This window comes from Sycon ciliatum, chromosome 1 (assembly GCF_964019385.1).
Source record: "Sycon ciliatum chromosome 1, ocSycCili1.1, whole genome shotgun sequence".
Lineage (NCBI taxonomy): Eukaryota > Metazoa > Porifera > Calcarea > Leucosolenida > Sycettidae > Sycon > Sycon ciliatum.
Genome location: NC_088643.1, coordinates 94,123,291 through 94,149,824, shown reverse-complemented (window position 1 = coordinate 94,149,824; position 26,534 = coordinate 94,123,291). Strand labels below are relative to the sequence as shown.

General features: G+C 47.2%; 1 protein-coding gene across 1 annotated transcript in view; it reads right to left on the bottom strand.

The window, feature by feature from the left end:
• The window catches only part of LOC135806592 (von Willebrand factor-like), a 140,491-nt gene that overhangs the window by 18,239 nt on the left and 95,718 nt on the right, over positions 1-26,534 (bottom strand). The window contains exons 77-94 of the mRNA XM_065320794.1: positions 25,749-25,807; positions 25,341-25,416; positions 24,038-24,093; positions 23,622-23,721; positions 22,837-22,877; positions 21,648-21,726; positions 18,946-18,995; positions 18,684-18,771; positions 17,433-17,455; positions 16,473-16,613; positions 15,165-15,210; positions 13,403-13,422; positions 13,044-13,083; positions 9,728-9,864; positions 8,536-8,614; positions 7,619-7,668; positions 3,790-3,844; positions 2,835-2,878 (exon numbers count right to left, since the gene is read on the bottom strand). Coding sequence (XP_065176866.1) covers positions 2,835-2,878; positions 3,790-3,844; positions 7,619-7,668; positions 8,536-8,614; positions 9,728-9,864; positions 13,044-13,083; positions 13,403-13,422; positions 15,165-15,210; positions 16,473-16,613; positions 17,433-17,455; positions 18,684-18,771; positions 18,946-18,995; positions 21,648-21,726; positions 22,837-22,877; positions 23,622-23,721; positions 24,038-24,093; positions 25,341-25,416; positions 25,749-25,807 — 1,184 coding nt within the window. The remainder of the gene's footprint in view (positions 1-2,834; positions 2,879-3,789; positions 3,845-7,618; positions 7,669-8,535; positions 8,615-9,727; positions 9,865-13,043; positions 13,084-13,402; positions 13,423-15,164; positions 15,211-16,472; positions 16,614-17,432; positions 17,456-18,683; positions 18,772-18,945; positions 18,996-21,647; positions 21,727-22,836; positions 22,878-23,621; positions 23,722-24,037; positions 24,094-25,340; positions 25,417-25,748; positions 25,808-26,534) is intronic.

The following is a 26,534-nucleotide window of genomic DNA, read 5'->3' as shown; positions in this document are numbered from 1 at the left end:
CAAGTGCATGGAATCGCAATGCCCTGGACGACATCCCACAGCGACAGGAGGCTGATCATCTTGCTGAGGCGCCGACTCTCCGTGAAGTCAGCCGCGCTATCTCCCGCCTACAGAACGGCAAGTCCGCTGGAGCCTCTGGCATCCTCCCTGAGATGCTGAAGAGGGGTGGCCCTGACCTCACCGCCAAGCTTGTGGAGCTGTTTGGCGATGTGTGGCGTGCTGGGGTGGTCCCGCAGGAGTGGGTGGACGCCACGTTGGTCCCCATCCCAAAGAAAGGGGATTTATCTCGCTGTGATAATTGGCGGGGTATCTCACTGCTGGATGTTGTGGGCAAGGTTCTGGCGAGCGTCATCCAGACTCGTCTCCAGTCCGTGGCTGCAGATTTTCTCCCAGAGTCTCAGTGTGGCTTCAGGCGTGGCCGATCTTGTACAGATATGGTTTTCAGTGTTCGGCAGTTCCTCGAGAAGACCATTGAGCACGACTGCAAAGGCTTCTTTGTATTTATAGACCTCAAGAAAGCCTATGATTCCGTGCCTCGGGATTGCCTGTGGGAAGTCTTATCCCGAGCGGGTATCCCTGCTCCCATGCTTGCCGTGATCCGTTCCTTTCACACTGACATGTCGGCGGTGGTTCGGGTAGAGAACACGACAACTGACCCTATCCGCGTCACGAATGGTCTCCGTCAGGGGTGCACCATGGCACCTGTGCTGTTTAACATCTTCATGTGGGCGGTGGTGACTGTGTGGCAGCGACGAGTCCGAGATGTACCCGGTGTTGGTTTTGAGTTCCGGCATTGTGATGGTGACAATAACCTTTACCGCAAGCCTACCAGGACGGATCCGGTTGCCATTGCCACTGAGTCACAGTTTGCAGACGACTCAGCACTTTTCGCGACGACTCGTGCAGGGGCGGAGACGGCACTTGCAGTGTTTGACACGACCGCAGCTGAGTTTGGGCTTAAAGTTAGCGCTACCAAGACACAGTTCTTGGTTGCAGGTAGGGATGTTTCGCCTGGGGACTGCGCTCCAATCGAGCTAGCTGGCACGGTCATCGAGTGTGTTTAGTTCCGGTATCTGGGATCTCTCATTCATTGCGGTGGCCGGTCGACACAGGACATCACTGCTCGGATTGCGCATGCCTCTCGTGCTTGTGGCGCCTTGCAAGGAACCATCTTCAGCAATCCTGACCTTGATTTGCATATCAAGAGGTGTGTGTTTAATGCATGTGTGCTGTCGCTCCTCCTCTATGGGTCAGAGTGTTGGACACCATTGCAACACGATCTCAGACGTTTGTCAGTCTTTCATATGCGGTGCATCCGTTCCATCCTGGGTGTGTCCCGCAGAGATTGCTGGAATAATCACACGACCAACGCCCAACTGTTGAAGATGTGGGGTGACTCTGATACCATCTGCGTGAAGGTCGCACAGCGTCGCCTAGAGTGGCTGGGCCATGTTGCTCGAATGGACAGTAGCCGGATGCCGAGACAGATCCTGTTTGGCTCACTTCTCACACGTCGCCCAGCACATGGCCCTCGCAAGCGCTGGAAGGATTGCGTTGTCTCCGACTTAAGAGTTCGTGGCCTCACCAAGGAATGGTACCCTATCGCCTGTGAGTCCCGTGCTGACTGGCGGACTATGTACGCCGAGCCTGTGGAGAATGTGCCTCAGCCTGACCCAGTGGTATGTGCGGATTGCAACCGGTCATTCTCGCGCCCTGGAGATCGTGCTCGCCACAGATGTGTGGTTGAGCGGGCAAAGCCGATTGCTGAGCAGCGAGGGGCTTGCCACTGTGGAGATTGTGGGCGTTGGTTTCGCAGCAAGGGTGGTCTAGCTGTTCACCGCTGTTCCGCACCTCAGCCTCAGCCTCCCGAGCCCCGGCAAGTCTATGTGCAGGATGCCTGCTGTGCTGCGCACTGTGCTGTGTGTGCCCGCTGCTTTCGGTCTGTGCAAGGCCGCGGTCGTCACCGGTGCTCGAGGACTGGCCCGCGCCCGACTGCCCAGCAGCGTAATTCGTTCAGCCATGTATGCGTGTGTTCTCGCCGGTTCCGTTTGCCCCACCATCTCCGGCGTCATCAGGCTGCGTGCTCCATCTTCCTCTCTGATGCCCCTCCGGGGCCCACGTGACCCCTGTGGCAGTGGCTCTACAGGACAGGACAGGTGTGTGTGTGTGTGTGTATGTGTGTGTGTGTGTGTGTGTGTGTGTGTCTCTCTCTCTCTCTCTCTCTCTCTCTCTCTCTCTCTCTCTCTCTCTCTCTCTCTCTCTCTCTCTCTCTCTCTCTCTCTCTCTCTCTCTGTCTGTCTGTCTCTGTCTCTGTCTCTGTCTCTCTGTCTCTGTCTCTGTCTCTGTCTCTGTCTCTGTCTCTCTCTGTCTATCTGTCTATCTGTCTGTCTGTCTGTCTGTCTCGCTGTGTCTCTCTCTCCCTCCCTCCCTCCCTCCCTCTCCTCTCCTCTTTCTTTCTTTCTCCCTCGCCGCGAATATACACTTTGATACACATATGTGTGCATGCGGCAATGTCAAGAAAATGTGCACACATACTCTCTCACATACTCTCTCACATGCACACTGACATATGCATTCACAACAAACTGCACTTCAACATAGGATAAATCATACCAGGACTTCATCAGGGCGGATCCAGGAGGGGTTCCGCGGCACCCCCTAAATTTCGTAAATGTACTACTGGCAACCATATGCGTGTCTATGTACATGTATCAGCTATTCAGTTTAGACTATACTGGAACCCCCTGTAAAGATCGCTGGATCCGCCGCTGAGTCCATCATTATCCAGATACATTGAGCAACACAGCACAACATGTAGATATATGTACACTTACATTACAAGGACACTGTGGTGGTTGAGTTGGTGCTGGAACTCGAACTGTAGATACACATTTGACAGAAACCGGACAGGGGTAACAGAAATGATCCAGCTATATAAACGGTATTTGCTTGGGCGTCCAGCTTTGAACTCTGGAATTTAGTAGTTTGCCCATCAAAGATCGCCATCACTATTTGCACAATCGACGAGGAGACAATAGTCGTAAAATGGCAATAAATAAGATAAATTGTGCACTCATAACAACAGCAAAAAATGAAGAAAGTCAAGTTCCATAACGTTTTCTTGTGACTGTCATCAGTGGAACGCCGTCACATAAAAATGTAATAACTAAAACACACACTTATATACATGTAGCTAATATGGTTTCAGGTAGAAATACAGCAGCTAACAGGTACAAAAAGCGAAGTTTGCACCTTTGCAATGTGTGAATATAGTGTATGTGAGAAAGGTAGTGGCAGATGAATGTGATACTGTGTGAATGAATGTAATGGTGCGTGTGTATTACTTGAAGAGTGTGAGTGATACAACGTAGCTACATGTATATAAGTGTGTGTTTTAGTTATTGCATTTTTATGTGACGGCGTTCCACTGATGACAGTCACAAGAAAACGTTATGGAACTTGACTTTCTTCATTTTTTGCTGTTGTTATGAGTGCACAATTTATCTTATTTATTGCCATTTTATCACTATTTGCATGTATCATTCTTGTCTATGCTGAATGTAGCATTGCAAGTCCAAGGGTAGCTTCATCAACTACGCAAGCATGCCGCTGCCACTCACTACCACAATGGACCATAATAGTGGAAAACGGAACTTTAGAACTCATTCAAATTGATATAATCCAATCAATTCACCAAGCCGTATACAGACTGCATGCACAATACAGACTGCATGCACACGCAGCAGACAGAGACAGAGGCTGGGGTTGTTCAACCTGTACAGTACATACCGCATTTATACGATGGGCAGTTGTTGGCATCAGTTTTTTTGACCGGATATTCACACTGCGCAAGAAACAGCAGACCAGGATGGATGTTAACACACGAAGGACACATCAATGCCATACCACTAGGGCTACTAGGGTCGTACACATCAATGCCATATCACTAGGGTCGTACACATCAATGCCATATCACTAGGGTCGTACACATCAATGCCATATCACTAGGGTCGTACACATCAATGCCATATCACTAGGGTCGTACACATCAATGCCATATCACTAGGGTCGTACACATCAATGCCATATCACTAGGGTCGTACACATCAATGCCATATCACTAGGGTCGTACACATCAATGCCATATCACTAGGGTCGTACACATCAATGCCATATCACTAGGGTCGTACACATCAATGCCATATCACTAGGGTCGTACACATCAATGCCATATCACTAGGGTCGTACACATCAATGCCATATCACTAGGGTCGTACACATCAATGCCATATCACTAGGGTCGTACACATCAATGCCATATCACTAGGGCCGTACACATCAATGCCATATCACTAGGGCCGTACACATCAATGCCATATCACTAGGGCCGTACACATCAATGCCATATCACTAGGGCCGTACACATCAATGCCATATCACTAGGGCCGTACACATCAATGCCATATCACTAGGGCCGTACACATCAATGCCATATCACTAGGGCCGTACACATCAATGCCATATCACTAGGGTCGTACACATCAATGCCATATCACTAGGGTCGTACACATCAATGCCATATCACTAGGGCCGTACACATCAATGCCATATCACTAGGGCCGTACACATCAATGCCATATCACTAGGGCCGTACACATCAATGCCATATCACTAGGGTCGTACACATCAATGCCATATCACTAGGGTCGTACACATCAATGCCATATCACTAGGGTCGTACACATCAATGCCATATCACTAGGGTCGTACACATCAATGCCATATCACTAGGGTCGTACACATCAATGCCATATCACTAGGGTCGTACACATCAATGCCATATCACTAGGGTCGTACACATCAATGCCATATCACTAGGGTCGTACACATCAATGCCATATCACTGGGGCTATATCGTAGCACAGTGAGCTGTACGGGTATAGTCCCGACTAGAATAACACTTGCAATGTACACTGTGTATGAGTGTGGCAATGTACACTGTGTGTGTGTGTGTGTGGCAATGTACACTGTGTATGAGTGTGGTATTTATAGAACAAAGTAAGAGATCACAGCATGTATTGTACATGATTGGTAGCAGAGCTGTTAAGTAGTGTGCTGGTAGCAGAGCTGTTAAGTAGTGTGCTGGTAGCAGAGCTGTTAAGTAGTGTGCTGGTAGCAGAGCTGTTAAGTAGTGTGCTGGTAGCAGAGCTGTTAAGTAGTGTGCTGGTAGCAGAGCTGTTAAGTAGTGTGCTGGTAGCAGAGCTGTTAAGTAGTGTGCTGGTAGCAGAGCTGTTAAGTAGTGTGCTGGTAGCAGAGCTGTTAAGTAGTGTGCTGGTAGCAGAGCTGTTAAGTAGTGTGCTGGTAGCAGAGCTGTTAAGTGGTGTGCTGGTAGCAGAGCTGTTAAGTAGTGTGCTGGTAGCAGAGCTGTTAAGTAGTGTGCTGGTAGCAGAGCTGTTAAGTAGTGTGCTGGTAGCAGAGCTGTTAAAGGGGCACTCCGGGAATATTTTCGGTGGTGTGTTCTCTTCATGGGGGCCTTATATGGCCCCCAAGGAATGGGGAATCGCGAAAACTAGGCCCAAAAAGTCGATATATGAAGCTAGGGAGGGCCAAGTTTGTCTCCTCTTTTGATGGTTTTGATGACGTCACGTGTGATTAGTATTCAAATTCTCTGCATTTGAAGATCTTAGTTGTTTGAATTTTCTGGTGATGAAGAACGATGTTTGGTCAACATTCCCAAGCTTCACAACTGCGACCATACTCTAAGGAACCTGAAGGACCTCCTGAGGTGCCACTGGTAGAAGCGCAGCCTGATGACGGCCAGGAAATTGGAGCGGACGACTTCACTGGTCGACAAGGAAATAACGATTGGTGTTCCTGCCAGAAATGTGGGGTGATGCAGAGGGCAGTCGATTACCTTCGCTGTCGAGAGAGCGCTGCAGCTGTTAGCATTGACAGCCCTTTGACGTGCGTTACACATCACCCCGACTTCGTGTCAGCTTGTCTAAAAAAACTGTTCTGACCATATGCCTCACGACATATAGAGAATTTCGGGATCCTCGTACGCGGACCAGTGAAGTCGTCCGCTCCAATCTCCTGGCCCTCATCAGGCTGCGCTTCTACCAGGGGCACCTCAGAGGGTCCTTCAGGTTCCTTAGAGTAGGTCCGCAGTTGTGAAGCTTGGGAATGTCGACCAAACATCGTTCTTCATCACCAGAAAATTCAAACAACTAAGATCTTCAAATGCAGAGAATTTGAATACTAATCACACGTGACGTCATCAAAACCATCAAAAGAGGAGACAAACTTGGCCCTCCCTGGCTTCATATATCGACTTTTTGGGTCTAGTTTTCGCGATTCCCCATTCCTTGGGGGCCATACAAGGCACCCATGAAGAGAACACACCACCGAAAATATTCCCGGAGTGCCCCTTTAAGTAGTGTGCTGGTAGCAGAGCTGTTAAGTAGTGTGCTTGTAGCAGAGCTGTTAAGTAGTGTGCTTGTAGCAGAGCTGTTAAGTAGTGTGCTGGTAGCAGAGCTGTTAAGTAGTGTGCTGGTAGCAGAGCTGTTAAGTAGTGTGCTGGTAGCAGAGCTGTTAAGTAGTGTGCTGGTAGCAGAGCTGTTAAGTAGTGTGCTGGTAGCAGAGCTGTTAAGTAGTGTGCTTGTAGCAGAGCTGTTAAGTAGTGTGCTTGTAGCAGAGCTGTTAAGTAGTGTGCTGGTAGCAGAGCTGTTAAGTAGTGTGCTGGTAGCAGAGCTGTTAAGTAGTGTGCTGGTAGCAGAGCTGTTAAGTAGTGTGCTGGTAGCAGAGCTGTTAAGTAGTGTGCTGGTAGCAGAGCTGTTAAGTAGTGTGCTGGTAGCAGAGCTGTTAAGTAGTGTGCTGGTAGCAGAGCTGTTAAGTAGTGTGCTGGTAGCAGAGCTGTTAAGTAGTGTGCTGGTAGCAGAGCTGTTAAGTAGTGTGCTGGTAGCAGAGCTGTTAAGTAGTGTGCTGGTAGCAGAGCTGTTAAGTAGTGTGCTGGTAGCAGAGCTGTTAAGTAGTGTGCTGGTAGCAGAGCTGTTAAGTAGTGTGCTGGTAGCAGAGCTGTTAAGTAGTGTGCTGGTAGCAGAGCTGTTAAGTAGTGTGCTGGTAGCAGAGCTGTTAAGTAGTGTGCTGGTAGCAGAGTTAAGTAGTGTGCTGGTAGCAGAGTTAAGTAGTGTGCTGGTAGCAGAGCTGTTAAGTAGTGTGCTTGTGTTCAACAACATGTGATACTGTAGAGGCAGAACATTTCGTCGGTCAATAATTTCGTCCAACTCCAAAGAAAAGGAGTTCGTCCGGTTGAAAATTTCGTCCATGGATCATAAGAGTGTATAGAATAGCTGGACAAATTGATATTCGTCCTACATTTAATTTAGTCCAAAATCTCCTTGGACGAAAAAGACGAAATTAAATTCCAGACGAATATTTCTGCTTATACAGTATCTGGATGACTCAGTGCATGTTAATGTGACCATTTTTTTCTTGCAAGCAAGATACTGCTATACATAGAGCCGGCTAAATAGAGCTGTATTGCTGCAAGTCCAAATTTGATACTGAAGTCATCATCAGACAGCACAGCCGTAATGTTATAATTGCAATCGAGTCTTACTGTGAGACAAGTTGGGAGCTGTGGCGTACAGCAGGGGACACCTGGCGCAACTGCAGGTCATGCGTTAACAGAAACGCACACGGAGGAAGATAAATGTAGGTTCTGCACAAGTGGAATGTGCTTCCGAACACATACACGCATGCACACCCCCCCCCCCCCCACCCACCCCACCAAACACATTGTATTTCAGTTATGCGTCTGTGTGCATGTGCCTAACTGTCCACCTTCTCCTCTTTTCCTTTTCACATCCTCTCTCTCCTTCCAAGTGTGTGCATGTGTGTGAGCGGGAATGTACCTGCCAGCAGTGCCTGTCTGTCAGTTTCTGTGTCTCTTTGTATGCTCTTAGCTATTGCTAACGTTACTCTCTGCATAACTGTGTGCCGGTCTGTTTCCATGTAACTTACTCTAGCCTCTATGCTTCTTTTACACAAGCCAATCTGTTTTGCTTTTCATTCCTGCATGTGCTACCTGGCATTCTTCCACCCCTCTCCCTTTCCTCTTTTTTCATGCCATATCGGCGCATCTAGCTCACTGTGAAGCTGAGAACTCACGTCGGCCGAGTACACTAGGTCTCATCACCCCGGTTTTCCTCCTCAATTCTAACCAATAGGAGCTCATGGGCACTGGTATGTAAAAAATTAAGAAAAAGTTCTGCTAAACGAGGAAGATCACAAACGATTTGAAACTGCACCAATTGAACTCAGCATAGTGCGTACGGTATAAAACTGTATTTCAGAAAATGCAGCGCATATTGGACTTGTACTGCTTGGTTGTTGATTGCCCTGGGAAAGAAAAGCCTTCTGGGAAATGACTGGCTTCTGGGTGAATGGCGGAGGCCAGGGAGATTCATTCGAGCAAGTTCCAGGAGTGGTTAAGCACGAGTTAAGCAATGTTGTTAACATGTGCAATGTACATACCTGCACAAGACTCGTTGGTACAATGCCACCTCTCCTGACAGCACTCAGTGGTATTCACCATCGTTGTATTATATGTACACTGTATTCAGGGAAAGCAAACGGGACACCCTTCAGGCCAGATTCGGCAATGTATTCAACAGAATAGCTTTGATGGGTGTGTAGAGGAAGACAACTGTACCATGATGATGTCATTGTCCCAGCCATGCATTGCACACTGTACAATGATGATGTCATTGTCCCAGCCATGCATTGCCCACTGTACCATGATGATGTCATTGTCCCAGCCATGCATTGCACACTGTACCATGATGATGTCATTGTCCCTACAATGCATTGCACCAAGAGTACATGAAAACCAGAGTGTGCAGCTTGGGGCTTTTTCTACTATTGATGTCTGTGATAGCGGAATTCCATGATTACATCATATTTGGCACAGATCTGGGGGCGGGAAGTGGCGTAGTGCGTACAACTGAGTTGCAGTTGTGCAGAAAGAGACCTGCTTCAATCCTGCTTGTATGCACTACATCACTAAAATGATGTGATCACGGAATTCCGCCGTGACAGCAATCCATCCCAGCTGCACACTCTGGTTTTCATATACTCTGGATTGCGCTGTACTCGCACAGTCTGGATTGCGCTGTACTCGCACAGTCTGGATTGCGCTGTACTCGCACAGTCTGGATTGCGCTGTACTCGCACAGTCTGGATTGCGCTGTACTCGCACAGTCTCCCAGCATGTACATTGTACATTGTGTCTGTGTCTATTCTTCATCACTATTAGGGAGAAGTGGACGGTCTGGCTGCTTGGGATTCGGCCGCAATATCTTCAGACAACAAAACATGTTTAATTGTATATACAGCAAGAATGACCTAATGGTGAGTGTAAAGTGGCGTCCGTCACTGAAATGCAGACGCAGAACAGGGCATGCATAGCAGAACAGGGCATCAGAACAGGGCATCAGAACTCAGAATCTGAATGGGACAGCAGTATTTGCAGCGCTCGTTGCCTGGCCAGTGTCAATTACGTGTTCCAATACTTCAGTGACACTGTACGTCATACAAACAAGGGGAACATACCCCCCCCCCCCCACCCCCACCCCGCACACACACACAATGCTTCCATCTCCAGAGACGAACAGGAAAGTCACCTGGCTTGAAATACAGTATGCATGAACAGGCAGAATGGACTCACATTCGGCGTTCCTAGCATGTCTTGACTTGCTGGGCACACTTGAGAGACGTTGCAGCCTGCCTGCGCACCGTATTCCTGTGCTCTGTTACAGATAGACGCGTTATAGCCCTGCTCCTTCAGGTAGATATGGCATTGCTCTGGAAGACAAGGCCAGTGGTGAAGACAATAGCAGCAGTGAAGACTGACAACGTCAGTGGTGAAGACATTCAGAGATCAGCGAAGGACAGAGGTGCATCAGTGCTGTTCAGGCATGCTCAGAGCACCTGCCAAAAATATCTCAACTTCTCACTCAGGCAACATGTTGTACAGGCTCTTGTTCGCTCACCCCCCCCCCCCCCCCACGCACGCATGCATGCACCCACGCAAGCACGCATGCACGTGTAGAGCATGCAGATTCTTCAACCTTGTACCTGTTGCATTGTAGTCTAGTGCCTGTGTCACTGTAGCTTGGTGTGTTAAAACCTGTACAGTAATAAGACTAGTATCCTTTGCATGTGAAGTTTGAACCTACCTTTTTCAGAAGCTTTCCTTTTTTTCTTTACTTTCTTCCAATACATGTCTTCTGATTGGCCGAATCTGTGCCATCTCTCTCTATCTCCTGATTGGTCTAAACCGTTGCTCGTTGTTATGTGAAACCTGAACTCTCTTAGCCTTGGCACATATAAAAAGCTCTGTCTCTGAAGAAAGATCATCCTTCATTTCTTCAAACTTCTCCTTGCTCTGGTGAGACTTGTTGGTTGTTGTGTGCCCAACCACTTGGGCCACGCTACAACTGGTGGCAGCGGTGGATGTTTCGGGGTTTTTTTTTCATGCTATGTTTTTGTTGTTGTGACAATGTGAAGTGATTCCTGGTTCGGAATGGCCCAAGCACAGCCTAACCAGCCGACCCGTCCGGCCCAGCCTGCTCAGCCAGCCCAGCCAGCCCAGCCAGCCCAGCCAGTTCAGCCAGCTCAGCCAGCCCAGCCAGTTCAGCCAGCCCAGCCAGCACAGCCAGTTCAGCCCGCCCAGCCAGTGCAGCCAGCCCAGCCAGTTCAGCCCGCCCAGCCAGTTCAGCCCGCCCAGCCAGTTCAGCCCGCCCAGCCAGCTCCCGTTCGGCCCATCCGGCCATGGGCAACTCCGGAACGTTTTGATGGTGGAGCAGCCTCGGACTGGACTACTTGGCGTGACCAATTCACTCAAGTTTGCCTGGTTAGTCAGTGGAAACGGCTGGTTCTGCAAGATGGCTTATTGTATCGTACGTACACTTCAGTAGATGGTAGCAACTCATTTCTGCAACTTGTTGTACCTGTCAGTTTGCGACAGAGAATTATGACTGGGATGCACAATGAGTGTAGTGGTGGCCACCTCGCTACTGAACGTACTCTAGAGAAGGTGAAAGCTAGATTCTATTGGCCTTTTATGTCGTCTGACATTGAGCTGCATTGCAAGGCGTGTGCGCTTTGTTCAGCTAGGCGTACCCCAGCACCAACCGCTCGCGCTCCGATGAAGGTGGACCAACCATCATTTCCGCTGCAACGTGTCGCTATGGACATCATGGGACCACTGCCCAGAACAAATCGAGGTAACCTCTACATTGTTGTGATTACTGATTATTTCACGAAGTGGGTAGAAGCGTTTGCCATCCCGGATATGACTGCAAGGACAATAGCTTCGGCACTGATTGATGGTTTCATTTGTCGCTACGGTGTGCCACTGTCTATCCACACTGATCAAGGTGCGCAATTTGAGTCAAATTTGTTTAAATCCATCTGTGAACTGTTAGATATGAAGAAGACACGCACGACTCCATATCATCCTTCTAGTGATGGTTTAGTTGAACGGATGAATCGTACACTTGAGAACATGCTGAGTGCCAGAGTCAATGCCAATCACAATGACTGGGATCTGCATATTCAACGCTGTTTACTGGCGTATCGTAGTAGCGTACATAGTTCAACCAAGGAAACCCCAGCTAGATTGATGTTCGGCAGAGAGCTTAAGTTGCCAGTGGATATTATGTTTAACGACTCCAGAGAACATGTCAAATCTGTACCTGACTATATGATTGGTCTCGAGATCTCCTTGCAGCAGGCATTCTCTCACGCTCGATCAGCTGGCGCTAAGGCACAGAAACGTCAGAAGGACTACTATGATGTAAAGACGACCAAGCCACGGTTTGCGATCAATGACAAGGTGCGCTTACACAACCCAGCTGTGAAAGCAGGCAACACAAAGAAGTTCCTCAAGCCATGGACCGGGCCGTATCGAGTTGTCGAGGTGATCGATGACGTGGTGTACAGGATTGAGCACTGTGATACAGGGAAACTCCAGGTGGTACACATCAACCGGCTCAAGTCAACGACTCAAGTACCGGAGGAGCAGCACGCTCCAGTGCCAGCACACCTACCTCAACCGGCGCTAATTGATTACGTGCAAGACGCAGTTCCGGCTGTTCCGGTTCCGGCAGTTCCGGTTATTCCAGTTCCGGCAGTTCCAGCTGTTCCAGTTCCGGCTGTTCCAGTCCCGGCTGTTCCGGCAGCTCCCGTTGTGCCGGCCGTTCCGATCATGCCACAGGCAGGTGGGTATAACTTACGCAATCGGGCAAATCTCCAGAGGCCGGTGCGATACCGTCAATGAGAGCCAAGAACAATTGATATGTACAATTTTCTTGTGAAGATTTGAGAGATTGAGATTTGAGTTTTTTTAGATATAGCATTTAACACACAGTTTATATAGCTTCTTCCTTGGGTTCTTTCGTTTCATTATTTTTATTTTTACAATATTCACCTTATCACGAGGACGTGATTCAATCTGGGAGGGGGCCATGTAGAGCATGCAGATTCTTCAAGCTTGTACCTGTTGCATTGTAGTCTAGTGCCTGTGTCACTGTAGCTTGGTGTGTTAAAACCTGTACAGTAATAAGACTAGTATCCTTTGCATGTGAAGTTCGAACCTACCTTTTTCAGAAGCTTTCCTTTTTTTCTTTACTTTCTTCCAATACATGACTGTCTTCTGATTGGCCGAATCTGTGCCATCTCTCTATCTCCTGATTGGTCTAAACCGTTGCTCGTTGTTATGTGAAACCTGAACTCTCTTAGTCTTGGCACATATAAAAAGCTCTGTCTCTGAAGAAAGATCATCCTTCATTTCTTCAAACTTCTCCTTGCTCTGGTGAGACTTGTTGGTTGTTGTGTGCCCAACCACTTGGGCCACGCTACACACGCACGCACACACCATAGCACCATTCATAGTCCTCCTTTGTACTCACTGAATTCATATCTTTGTACTCACTGAATTCATATCTTTGTACTCACTGAATTCATATCTTTGTACTCACTGAATTCATATCTTGGTGTGTCGGGATGGTAGATTAGAATCTGGTAACACAGACGACACAACGTAACTAAGTTTTACACAATAAGAAACTAAGTTTTACACAACGTAACTAAGTTTTACACAACGTAACTAAGTTTTACACAATAAGAAACACGTTTCTGCACGACGACTTTCATCAAATATTATCATGACTAACATCATGGAAAGAAGAGTCGGAAGGTAATTGCATACACCGGAATGCTTGGTCAGCCACCATTCCATGAAGCCCCCCCCCCCCCCTCCCTCTCCAACATCCAATATATCTCATCACTGCACACATCTGCGGCAGGACAGAGGAATACTGGTTGGAATGAAGCTTACGTGGTTACATATTGGCTTTGCTGAAAGAAGAAATAAAAGAAGAGCAGAGATAGAGATATTTGGTCAATTGAGATATTGGTCAATTGAGATATTGGTCAATTGAGATATTGGTCAATTAACAATCAACATTATGCTGTGAACAAGTTGGTTGGTCGCAAGACTCGCAAGACTCGAGATTGTGCCATTGCTTCTATTTTTTTTAAATAAAATAAAAAGGACCAAGGAACTACAAGTACAAGTACAAGTGGCTCTCCATCCGAGTTCATTCTTGCTTCTATTTCGTACATCAATATCACTGGATAAAATACCAGGCGGGTCACTCAAATCCATTCTGCTGCTGGTGCCTGGTGATAACAGTTAGGCATGGGAAGTGTGCAATCTTGCTGTTGTCCGTTTTTTCACACATTTACCTTACAGGGCATTGGGGCATGGGCTTTGGTGTCACGTGAAATTGCAAAACAGTTGGATGCACACAGCAGCACAGCTAGCAAGAGAAAGAAGCCGTGGATGGGTTTGTTCCTATTTTTGATGGCTGTGGCCATCCGTTCGTGTGAGTACGGCGTTTGTTTGTGCTGCCAGCTCGGGCCCGGTGCACGAGTGAAACCGAACTTTGAAAAGGCTTTCGCTCTTTAGTGCTATTGACTGGCTTTTCATACAATGCCTATTGATGTCTAGAGACATGCTGTCTAGCCTTCCTCTGGTACGCATTACACAGGGCTTTGTTGAAGTTTGTACCGTGAACTACCAAAGGGAAATGTTTGAATGGTGCTGGGGCGGATGCGACATTACGGTGTCCCTGCAGCCGGCCTAATTGCGTTTGTCGCCACAACCGATTTTATTCGGTCTGCACCCACGTGACTTCGCAGAGCATAATGACACGCTCTCTGCTGCTACTTCTTACTCGTGATGTGCACACTTGACTTGCACCTTCTCCCTTCTCCCCCCCCCCCCCCATCTGCATAGAGGGGACAACGTGCGTCTTTTTTTGCGCTACACTCTGTAGATATAATTATACTGCTCCGTTGTGGCTTCCACTGTATTCATTGCTCCTATTACTGTAAACCGGGAATCTTCGGTGGCGTAATATTTTCAGAATTTCCCAAAAACAACGGCTCGGTAGCGCGAAAATTTTGGTGAACCAGTTTTCCAGATCCAAAAATGCATTTTGCACACTGTGTGGCATGGAATTACTGAATTTTAGGTCGCGTTTTATTTTAGGTGAAAATGACCTGTACCGAAGTTACCGAAAACAAATCACCACCGAAAATTTCCGGTTTTACAGTACATAATCATGGCCAAGTACCAAAACAAAACATATTGTGGAATAACATTGTGGAATAACGGAGCTGGTTCGGATGTGCAGCGCTATGGGAATGGGTGTGTCCACCCGAATTCCTTGTATCATTTTTATTGCCAGAAAACAGTAAAATGTTAACTGGTTTGAGGGAAAGAGACAAACGGGAAAAGTCTGAAGAAAAAACTGACTGTCATCACCAGGACTCGAACCAAGGACCTTCGCTTGTAGCCAGCAATAAAACAATAAAAAAAAACAATAAAAAGAACGAAGTCTGAAGAAGATGTTGAACGGTCTCTGCTGGGATGACGACTACACCATAGCTCAGTGGTTAGAGCATCGCTAGCTACAAGCGAGGGTCCCTGGTTCGAGTCCTGGTGGTGACAGTCGATTTTTTCTTCAGCCTTTTCCCGTTTGTGTCTTTCCCTCAAACTAGCTAATAAAAAGAACGTACAAATGTCTACTTACGTTTACACACACAGCAACCATTGTTGCATACTTGCAGACTCAACACCTAGAATGGTACAGGCACATGAAATGGAAAAGAAAATGAAGAACAGTCAGTCAGGAAGTAGCGACAGACTCGGCAGCCATACTAACCAAGTCCCTAGAAGAAAGAAGTTTGGTATTTATACGGCAAAGCACATGTCACCAGCAAGGCATATCCCATTTCAGTTTGCTATCAGTATTCTACGCTTCAAGCCAAAGGTATGTTGGACTTCCCAAGCGCTCTGAAACAGTGAAAAGCCGGTGGTCAGTAAGGTCAAGTGTTTTGCGACAGGAAGAGCGCAAGTAATCTCCTTGTCAGAAAGCACCGTGTAGCCTGTTTGATTGAAGGAAAATAAATGCACAAAAGCAACAACACAACAACACAACTTCCCAAGCATATGGGGACTAATTCTGCTATCCATGAAAGTGGATAAATTGTTGCAGATCAGTGGACCTACTCCAGGATACCTCTATTATCAACTAATATCAACCACCCCAAGTCCAAAAACATGTCAGAGAACGTTCAAACGTATTGCACACATGAAAGCATATCCCTAATCTTTGCTGGAAAGGGAACCCTCTCCAAGTCACTGCTTCATTCCCCGGCCGATCATCGTCTTTTGCGACAGGACATGCATGCACCATCAGTCACCACCACCATACCAAGGTCGTTGATGCTGCAAATTCTATTGAAAAGAAATGAAATCTCCAAATTTCATTTCTTTTCAATAGAATTTGCAGCATCAACGACCTTGGTGTGGTGGTGGTGATTGATCGTGATATGAATTGGCTGCTGCAGTGGAGCTTCCGTGTTCTAAAAAAACATGCATGCAGCACACCGTATTTTCCCCCGAATGTAAGTAGCACATTTTTACACTAAACTTCACGAGCAAAGAAGAGGGGTGCGACGTACAATCGAGTGCGACTTCCTACTTCTGTGAATGTATTGAAACAATTTGGTTCAGACCAGAAAATGGTTTGCGACTTACAATCATGTGTGACTTACAATCATGTGTGACTTACAATCATGTGTGACTTACAATCATGTGTGACTTATAATCAGGAAAATACGCGTACAGTCAGACCTCGCTTATCCGGTCCTCTTTTATCCGGATCCCTCACCATCCCGAATAAAATCGTTGGTTACCGATTTACATCAGATGTCATGCATACATACAGTATGTGTGTTCGATTATCTGGTTCCCTCGCCTGTCCGGATATTTTTGTGGAAAACGAATGTGTGCCGTTAAGCAAGGTCTGACTGTAACAGTTTGCTGTTAACCTTACCGAGCAGTTTTTCTCGCATTCAGGGTTGACCTCATACTTGTATTGCACTGTTCCGTTGCATTCAAATATGTAGGTGAAGTTCTGACAGCACGTCCCATTAGCACAGTTGTCCGGCACTAGAGTCCAGTTCTTGCTTTGACACTGTACACGCCACGAACAAGCATTTAAATAGCGAGACAGTTTCACGTATTCAAATAGCAAAGACAATTCTCAAGATGTTCTTACGGGAATACTCTCATCGGGTTCCAGGAGGCAGTGCCGTGTAACTACAGTGCTGGTAACTGAAATCCGACCCCCTTGCCGGCGCGCCGCGCCGGCAAGGGGGTCGGCAAGGGGGTCGGATTTCAGTTACCAGCACTGTACCAGTAGGTTTGCACCGACAGGTCCAAACATGAATGCTAGTGTTGATGTCAGTGATTGTCAGTGATGAATGCTAGTGTTGATGTCAGTGATGGAAGTCTTACGTCACTGGGATTCCCATGACGATCCCCCGCTGGGTGGGTGTGTGGGTGTGTGGGTGTGTGGGTGGGTGTGGGTGTGGGTGGGTGTGGGTGGAGGGAGAGTCGGTGTGTGTGGGTGTGTTGGGGGGGGGGGGGGGGTCGGGGGAGGTGGGGGTCAGTGTTGCAAAAAAACCGATGCACGGGCTGGATTCTATCCCAGGACCTCGGTCTTACCGGGACAGTGCCCTGCCGATTATGCTACCAGGAATCACATACATGCACACACATACACACACACACACAGACGCACAGACGCACACATGAACACACACACACACGCACACACACATGCACACACACACGCACGCACGCACGCCCTCACGCACACACACACGCACACACACACACACACACACACACGCACACATGCACGCACGCACGCACACACGCACACACATTGCTTGCTGCATCGGACATTGACCAGGGCACCTTAGAGGCAGAGACTACTCTGGATACTCACCTCACAAGATGACACATTCGTCACTGGTGGGCAAAGACAAGGGAAAAAACAAGACATCAGAGATTTCATAACTTGCAAGTTCCCAAGGTCGTTCATGACTTACAAGATCAGTTAGGCTATGATAGGCTAGTCAGCCGATCTGAGAGATCACAGCATTTCAACATGGCACGATTGCATGCTGTCCACCGCTCTACCGGCGGCTGTGGAGGCCATGCATCTTGAGCCACCATTACTCTCTGCAGTTGTATTCTATTGCCATCGCTTCAGTCAGTGATTCTGAGCTCCACTGATGAGACCTAACACAAGTTTGAAAGAGCTAGCCAGCTATCCGGAGATTCAGCATACGTATTCAGCGAGTGCGTTCGATTATGCACGCGAATCGATTCATAAAACGATTCGCGCTATTCACATCACCCCATGTGAATAGAGTGAATGGATTCCGAATCGATTCCAGGGGTCATGACATGAAATCGAACGACTTGAATGCACTTGAATCGATTCAAGTGTGTAATCGAGCGCACTCAGTGTGCGGGCTTCCTCAGTAGCACCATAATAGTAATGCACAGTGCTGCTGCGCATGTCTCTCTATGTGTAGCCATGAAGGGTCAAACAGGGAACCTCTATGTATGTAGTATGTAGCTGCGGCATTCCAGCTATCAGTGAGTTCTTTCAGCTCGGGAATATTGATCTAAAAATCAAGTAAATTACAGCATCCCATTCAAGACTTAAGGGGAGGGGAAGTTGCAAGATGCAGGGCCTCTCACGGTCCCATCTGCCATACCGTAAAGTCGCGGATAAAAGCCGGATTTGCATACAAGCACATCGCGGATAGAAGCCTGAAAATCAAACGGGTCAAATGCATGTAAGCCTGTCGCGCGTAGAAGCCTGGCTTCTATGCAAGCGCAGATCGGGTAGGTCAAGAGTGCATGCGCTATGTACGGTGCATAGTAAAACTGCCGCCATACCGGTAGTCAGTGGTAGATCTACGCGTGTCGCGCGTAGCAGCCTGGCTTCTATGTGCATACAAGCCTGGCAAAAATATCAGTGGTGCATATATGCCTGGTTTGCATTAAAGCCTGATGCAGAAAGCGGCATATATGCTTATAAGCCTTAAGGCTTTTATCCGCCACTTTACGGTAATTCAGTGGAGGCAGAGTGTGGAGTAGATTCCACAAACTGCTATGAACGCAGCGCCAAACTTGCAGCTCCACACAATAGCCACGTGCAGACATATCGACAGAGAGAACCTACCAGTTTTGAGACAGCCACAGCATCTATGTTGCTGCGTATCAGAACAGGCATCGTAAGTATGAATGGTCACATTGTATTCTGTATTGCACTGCAGAGTGGTCGACAACACAACACAACACAACACAGAGAGTACACTCTCTGTTGAAACAAGCCGTTGCAAATGCAGGGTGCCGAATTACTCACAACTGGCTTGTGCAGGAGCAAAGATGAGGGTGTCGCAACAAACACAGAAACAGGGTGAACACATGGACAAGTGTCTTACTGTTGTTGGAGGTGTAACAGGCGGTGGTTTTTTTAGCCCGCAGTCTAATGCTGTGAAAAGGAAAAGAGCCAATAGAAAAGTGCAGGTATGATAATATTATGTAGGCATTGTATTCATTATTCTCACGGGCAAAGTGCAACAATGAATGTATTGCGCATGCCAGAATTACTTCGTCCACCTGCGTACGCCAAGTTACTGCCCTGCAAGTGCGCATAGTTCATGGCGCAATGGAAACACTGGTTATATTATCCAAACATTGCGCCTCGGTTCAACTACTTGGTCCGACTTATTAAAATGTGCGTTTCGCTTCGAACATCAACCAAACAAATTCAAATAATCTCAGGACGGAATAAACTTTCCAACTATCAAACACTATCATTCAGTTGTCAATTTGTGATGTTGAAGAAGAAATAGCTCCAACTCCAAAGGAGGCAGCGGCTCAGGATCCTAGTCGACTCGAGCATTTTGCGTCCAAATTTTGTCGTCAGAGGACTCCTGTTGCTTCTCGCGCAACACAGAGAAGGCCTGGTGCTGAAATCAACACCCCGCTGCGATGGGGGATTGTCACGGAGTACCAGAACCTCCTGGGCGATCGTTCTCGAGTGCCTCCTGGCGGATTGAAATCGCTGCAATCGCTGTTTCCTTGGCAGAATTTCAGCAAACGCGTCATCCAGAAACTATTGCAGAAAGCACCAGCATCGCTCCGTCCAGTTTGCTGATCTCTCTCGCAGTCATTCACGATGTGGCGGCCGACAAATCAAGATCACAGAAGAGATCGTCGAGAAGTTGATTGAAATAAATAACCGGCCTTGAGGTCGACTTTCAGGCGACAACCTGGCTGGAAAACTGAAGCGCAGAAAGGGTGAATTATCCGGCGGATATGGTGCGGAGTTCTCGGATCCGCGCGCGGAGCCGCGATCGCGATGTGTCACAAGATCGCCAGTCTCCGTGGCCAGTGGATTCGTGAAACAGGCAGGGAAGAGCACGCATGGTCTGACTGCATGACATGTCGACACAGATCAGACTCAGTACGCGCGCGGTACACGGTGGTCAGAAGTGATTTTTTATGCGTGGTGGTTTACTTGTTCGCCTCATTTGAAGGTGTCGTGGGAGCTTCAAGCGAAAACACCTACAGCCACCATTCTGGTAGTCGCACTACACGAGGAGGAGGCGAAATCGATCGTGGAAATCGTGCTTATGGAGTGAAAAATCAAAGAAGCGCAGTGTAGCTTGGAGGAGATGAAAAAATGTTTGTAGGTTGACGCACTTGCAGATGCGCCCTGAGACACCAGCAGCGATGAAAACTAGAAGGCCAGGACAAGAAACGACACAGTAGTTATCTATCTACCGTCTCTTGGTTGATTTTTTAGTACAGGTGCTCCTTTGTACATATCCTTGAGTTTTGAAGTGAAGCGCACATTTTAATAAGTCGGACCAAGTACACATCTTGTGATGGAATGGCCGTTCTGTGTGCCTTGGGATGCAAGAACACAGAGGACAAGTATTTTTGGTCTTTTTATCAGAGTATTCCAGAATTAGTGTGTGCAGGGGTTTTCATGTAATGAAGCGGCTGCAGTGGCGCTTGCGCACATTTTAAAAGAAATGTATTGCAAAATTAAACCACTAATTCAGGACTTCGACAGAAACCTAACTCACTGAAATAGGCACGAGCCGAAAAGCTAATAAAAGGACTCTTGACTACAACACCGCGGCTGCTCATATCCGCAGGCCGCCGCGCTCTACCAGCATGCAGGCAGTTTGGGGAATGCCATGTCAGTGAAAAACACTGGGTAGTTCTACAGCAGTTTGGGGAATGCCATGTCAATGAAAAACACTGGGTAGTTCTACAGCAGTTCGGGGAATGCCATGTCAGTGAAAAACACTGAGTAGTTCTACAGCAGTTTGGGGAATGCCATGTCAGTGAAAAACACTGGGTAGTTCTACAGCAGTTTGGGGAATGCCATGTCAGTGAAAAACACTGGGTAGTTCTACAGCAGTTTGGGGAATGCCATGTCAGTGAAAAACACTGAGTAGTTCTACAGCAGTTTGGGGAATGCCATGTCAGTGAAAAACACTGGGTAGTTCTACAGCAGTTTGGGGAATGCCATGTCAGTGAAAAACACTGAGTAGTTCTACAGCAGTTTGGGGAATGCCATGTCAGTGAAAAACACTGAGTAGTTCTACAGCAGTTTGGGGAATGCCATGTCAGTGAAAAACACTGGGTAGCTCTACAGCAGTTTGGGGAATGCCATGTCATTGAAAAACACTGGGTAGCTCCACAGCAGTTTGGGGAATGCCATGTCAGTGAAAAACACTGGGTAGCTCTACAGCTGTTTGGGGAATGCCATGTCAGTGAAAAACACTGGGTAGCTCTACAGCAGTTTGGGGAATGCCATGTCAGTGAAAAACACTGGGTAGCTCTACAGCAGTTTGGGGAATGCCATGTCAGTGGACAACACTGGGTAGTCTACAGCAGTCTCTCATGGAGTACATGTGTACACAGGCTACAGACTAGAGCAGCTCCTTGCCTGCATCCGCTGCTACTTGAGTTCTTACACGTCCCCCCCCCCCCCTCCTCCACCTATAATAAATCCCATCCAGAAGCAACAGTTGAAAACAGACTCCCCAGGGACTTAATTGGCAGAAACAAAACAAACGGCTAGCTATTTCAGTGTGTCACATCATGTGTGAAATAGACCTACGTTTACAGCTAATCTCTGGACAGCATTCTCCTTTCCGTGCATCGCCAGTGGCATTCTTTGTCACTACCGTTTCGTTACACTGCACACAAACATACAATAAAATGAGAATATTGATGCTTTGGCAGCCATCTCGACACCAAGAAAACTACTTCCTTCGTCAACTCAAACTTGGTGCACGTCTCCATGCAATCGTCACTCACTTGTTTTAGCAGACAATGAGGCAGTGTCATCACACAAGTCACACAGTAGTCATATAAGGTAAGATGTTCCAGAAGAAAGTACAGTTAGACCTCATTTCTCCACACACACAGTCATGCACATCCGCACACAGTCATGCACATCCGCACACAGTCATGCACATCCGCACACATGCATGCACATCCGCACACATGCATGCACATCCACACACATGCATGTGCGGACATAGACAGAGACATACAGACAAACAGGTAGACAGACAGACAGACAGACAGAAAGACACACGCATATATACACACACGCACACACACGTGCACGCAAGCTGCCAAGAAATCACTTGGATAGGCGAGGGGATTCCATAATGGATATGTGTCACACACCACACACATTCTGAATGTTTGCTGTTACAGGGTTCTAGCCGGGTCAGAATAGTAGGGGGGGGGGGGGGGGGCAGGGAAAACAGTTACCCCATAACCCATTTTCCATTTTCAAAATAACTGTCTTGCAATGCGAAATGCAACGTACGTGGCGAACACCTGACTTCACCCCAGACAAATGTGCCTTTATGAACCCTCTAGTACTGACTATCGACTGCATTTTTGTTGAATGGCATGAAAAACACAAAAATCGGAAAATGAGTAGGGGGCAGCACTTTTCACAGGGGAGGGGGCGCAAACAGAGTAGGGGGGGGGGGGGGGCTGTGCCCCCTACCCCCCTCCCCCCCCCCTTGGCTGGAACTATGCGCTAGTATTCGCGCTAGTGTTCTAGATTGTCTGGTGCGCCTAACAACATTCCTGTAGCCTAAAGGGTCGGTGATGTCATGGGCTTGTTAACCCTTTTGAGACTCAGAATGAGAGTGGCAATGAAGTATTCCATGACTGTTCTATTGATGTGAAACTGTGACTGCGTGAATGCATTGTAAACAGTACAGCACAAAGGAATCTCAGGTGCAGATGTAGTACGTGATGCAAACAGTATGATGATGACTTACACTGTCACATGTGGGGCACGGATAGTTGACGATGTCGCAGACTAAACACAAGTAGAAATAGTTAGAGAGAGAGAGAGAGAGAGAGAGAGAGAGAGAGAGAGAGAGAGAGAGAGAGAGAGAGAGAGAGAGAAAGAAAGAGAGAGAGAGAGAGAGAGAGAGAGAGAGAGAGAGAAAGAGAGAGAGAGATGGATGGATGGATGGATGGATGGATGGATGGATGGATGGATGGATGGATGGATGGATAGATAGATAGAGAGAGAGAGAGAGAGAGAGAGAGAGGGGGGGGGGGTATTGCGGCATGAGTGCAGGGCAATGATTTACAATCGTGCACACTGTAGAGCATGGTGTGGCTGATTAGGCTGTGATTTGAACATGCTTTGCAGTCATATCTTGACACCATGGCAAGAACCAGCAGAAGGAAGGGAGAATACTCAGTTTACTTGAGACTAACAGACAGAATGGTCTTTCTATGCTGATTTGGGGCCAGGGAGGGCTGGGGAGGGGGGGGGGGGGGTCTAGTCCATGTGTATGCTGCTATACAGCAAGAATGCAGCAGAGACTGTACATATCCAGCAGGAACGCGCATATTTACGTGTGGATGCTGAGAGAAAAAAAGCACTGTGTTCCACGTCAGCAAAACAGAGCATTCAATTCCAATGTCTTCCGGCGCACCACGGTGGAATATTCGTAGACCATTCGACTCCTACAACGTAACATGTGCACAAGTGGTGATCACCAACACTATGTTCAGTTCAGAAGGGAAACGAAACGATGCATGTGCTTACTTGGATAAGCTATACAGCAGTTGTATGGTACTGTAAGGTTTGTACTCGGAATAATCGTCCGATGGTGATCAGCTGTTTCGTTTATCACGGTGATGCATCCCTGGAAAGGAAAACAAAGGAGACATGTCGGAAAACAATACAAGAAGTACTTGCAATAGATGGGAGCTGTTAGAAATCCTGCATGAAGTAATGTGCAAGACATGACTAGTGCCTCTGCAATTCAGTAGACACAAGGTCTCTTCTGATATGATGGCATAATTCACTTGTTACGGAGCATATCGGAGAGCTACTAGTCGCATTCTTGAAAAAATATTTTCGTGCAATTATTGATTGCCTGCAACACCCAAAGAGCACTGCTAGTCTTCTGATCCATGCAATACGAGGGATAAAATAAAGAGAAAAAAACAGAGACTTACAGGAGCGCCGTTACACATGTCTATAGAATGGGCCACGTCTGTGCAAGGTTTGCAGCCTGGGTTTGTACATGATACACACAGACATGCATCCATACACACACACACACACACACACACACACACACACACACACACACACACACACACATAGAAACACACACACACACACACACACACACAGAAACACACACACATACATTACATCAGCGGCTCATATTTTGCCTTGGACTAAACAGAACATTACGAGTAAATGGGAAACTCAGGGTGGCATTGTTCATCCCAGTCATGTCATGAAGAGCTCATATTCAGTTTATATTCGATTAACAATATCAGAGAAGCGGACATTCTGAAAAAACAAACATGGTGAACATACATGAAAGGTTTCCTAATCAATTTTCATGAGACAGCAGTCACCAGGGATAGTGGTTGTCTCAACAACAGAAGCTAGGCCTGCAGGGCTGGTGAATTTGCTGCAATACTTCCATCGTGAAAACTCATTTTTCAAGTTCACATTCGTGTACATGAAAAGCACATGCAAGCAATAGGGTGTACAGTATCTTCTGGGATTAGGGCTGGACTTTTACTACCGCCTGTCCGAAATAAGCGCCATATCATTTCAGGGCTTCTGTGTTTTTTTTCAAACTGGGGGAAATTTTAGGACTCGCAAACTACTAAGCGCCTCGGCTAGTCTGCCGCAAATACCGTATGTCAGATTTTCGGACATAAAAGGCAGAGAGAGAACGAAAGAGAAAGAGAGATAAGAGGGTGTTTCACCACTCAAACTACACAGCATGTGCATTACTCTTAGTATAATCTTGTACTATATGTTGTACAGTGGAGCTATAAGCCCAGCTATAGCACGTATTGGAACTGAGGGTTTTTTCTACAAAACCCACACACAGTAAAACCTGGTTTAAGCGACCACCCAACGGTGCAAGTAAAAGCGGTCGTTAAAGCCAGGTGGTCTTTAGAACCAGGTCCCACAGTGCCTGTGTAGAACTGTCGGTGCATGGAAAAACGGTCGTTAAGAGCAGGTGGTCGCTAAACACAGAGGTTGCTTACAACACCAGGTTGTACTGTGCATGTATCTGCAGACACTATGCATGAATACGACTTCTGCACGGTCAGAGACTCAGAGGTGGCAAACTCCGCAACTGTTTGATACATTGCACTACTTTTCAAAGTGCACGCAATCTCATATTCGGAACATAGTGCACACCTGCAATTCGTGGCGTGAAATAGCGCATATCAAGTGCACACTGTACTCAGGCAAATACGGTATATAAAACGGCACATGACTTACTGCAAGCTCCACAGCCCTGGCAATCTGTTGCCGAGCAAGAATCCGATGAGTACTTTGTTTCTTTGCCGTTGAATCCCTGTAGCAGCAACAAGCACACCCAGCCGCATGTTCACGTGTCCATAGGTAATGTTGGAATGGTGGTGGTTTGTTCTCAGCTCCATTGTGTACGCTGTACCAGCGCTCGTTTTCGGACCCAACATTCAGTCGTATTTTGGGCACATTTCGAGGTGGTCTCCAGTTCCAAGGTATCCGAAAGTTATGCAATGAGCGCCTTCGCATGGTTGTTGTAGACCCCAAAGGAAACCTACTTGCAAAATTTGAGCGAAATCGGAGAGATGGCCCAGCCCAGCTTTTCTGGTTTTCTCAGACATGCTCTCTTAAGATACTAGCAAAATCTATCAAACTTACAGGAGGACAGTATTTGTCAACGCTTTCACCAGATTCAAGAGGAAATGTGACAGGGCAACCTGCAAAGAGAATAAGAAGAAGCGAAGAAAGCGATTGAAACTGTGCAACCATAATATTAAAAAAAAAAAACTTTTCAAGTGGCACCATTTCAAAGAAGATTCAATGAGGAAAACTTCATTTTGCCAGCAGAGCACACCCTGGTGCAGTACTGTTTACAAGTTCACACCTTCCACTTCTATATTCACTAACAGTCTATACTATAATCTATACTTTCCGCACTCATAGCTCCCTCATCCAAGTGACCATCCACACGGCCATCATGGCAGTATTTATGTGCTGAATCAATACCCACTAGCTATCACCAAACTATGCTTTATTCCCGTAGCTATGCAGAAGACGTTACTTCAATAACGTCTGGCGCTAGCCAGGGTCCACACAGCTTTAATTTGGTATTTGTTTGTGTGTTTGTTTGTTTGTTTGTTTGTCTGTGTCACGCCTGGCGCTATCCCGTATCTGACGGCAAAAAATCATAGGGATGTTATACATTTTTCAATTCTCCTATTTTTTTCAGGCATATCCTGGGATTCGAACCCGCACTATCGCCCTACGTGCATTCCCCCATACACTTCGCATTCATACCCATTCTTCCAAGTTGCTTCACGTTATTGGAAAGGCTTCCTGTCTGAAGCCTTTCCATACTGGTACTCGATGTTCCAGTTTTGTGACACGAGAATGGCACGAGAATTAGTGTACCGCTGAGTGTACCGCTATACACGTGGTCGACAC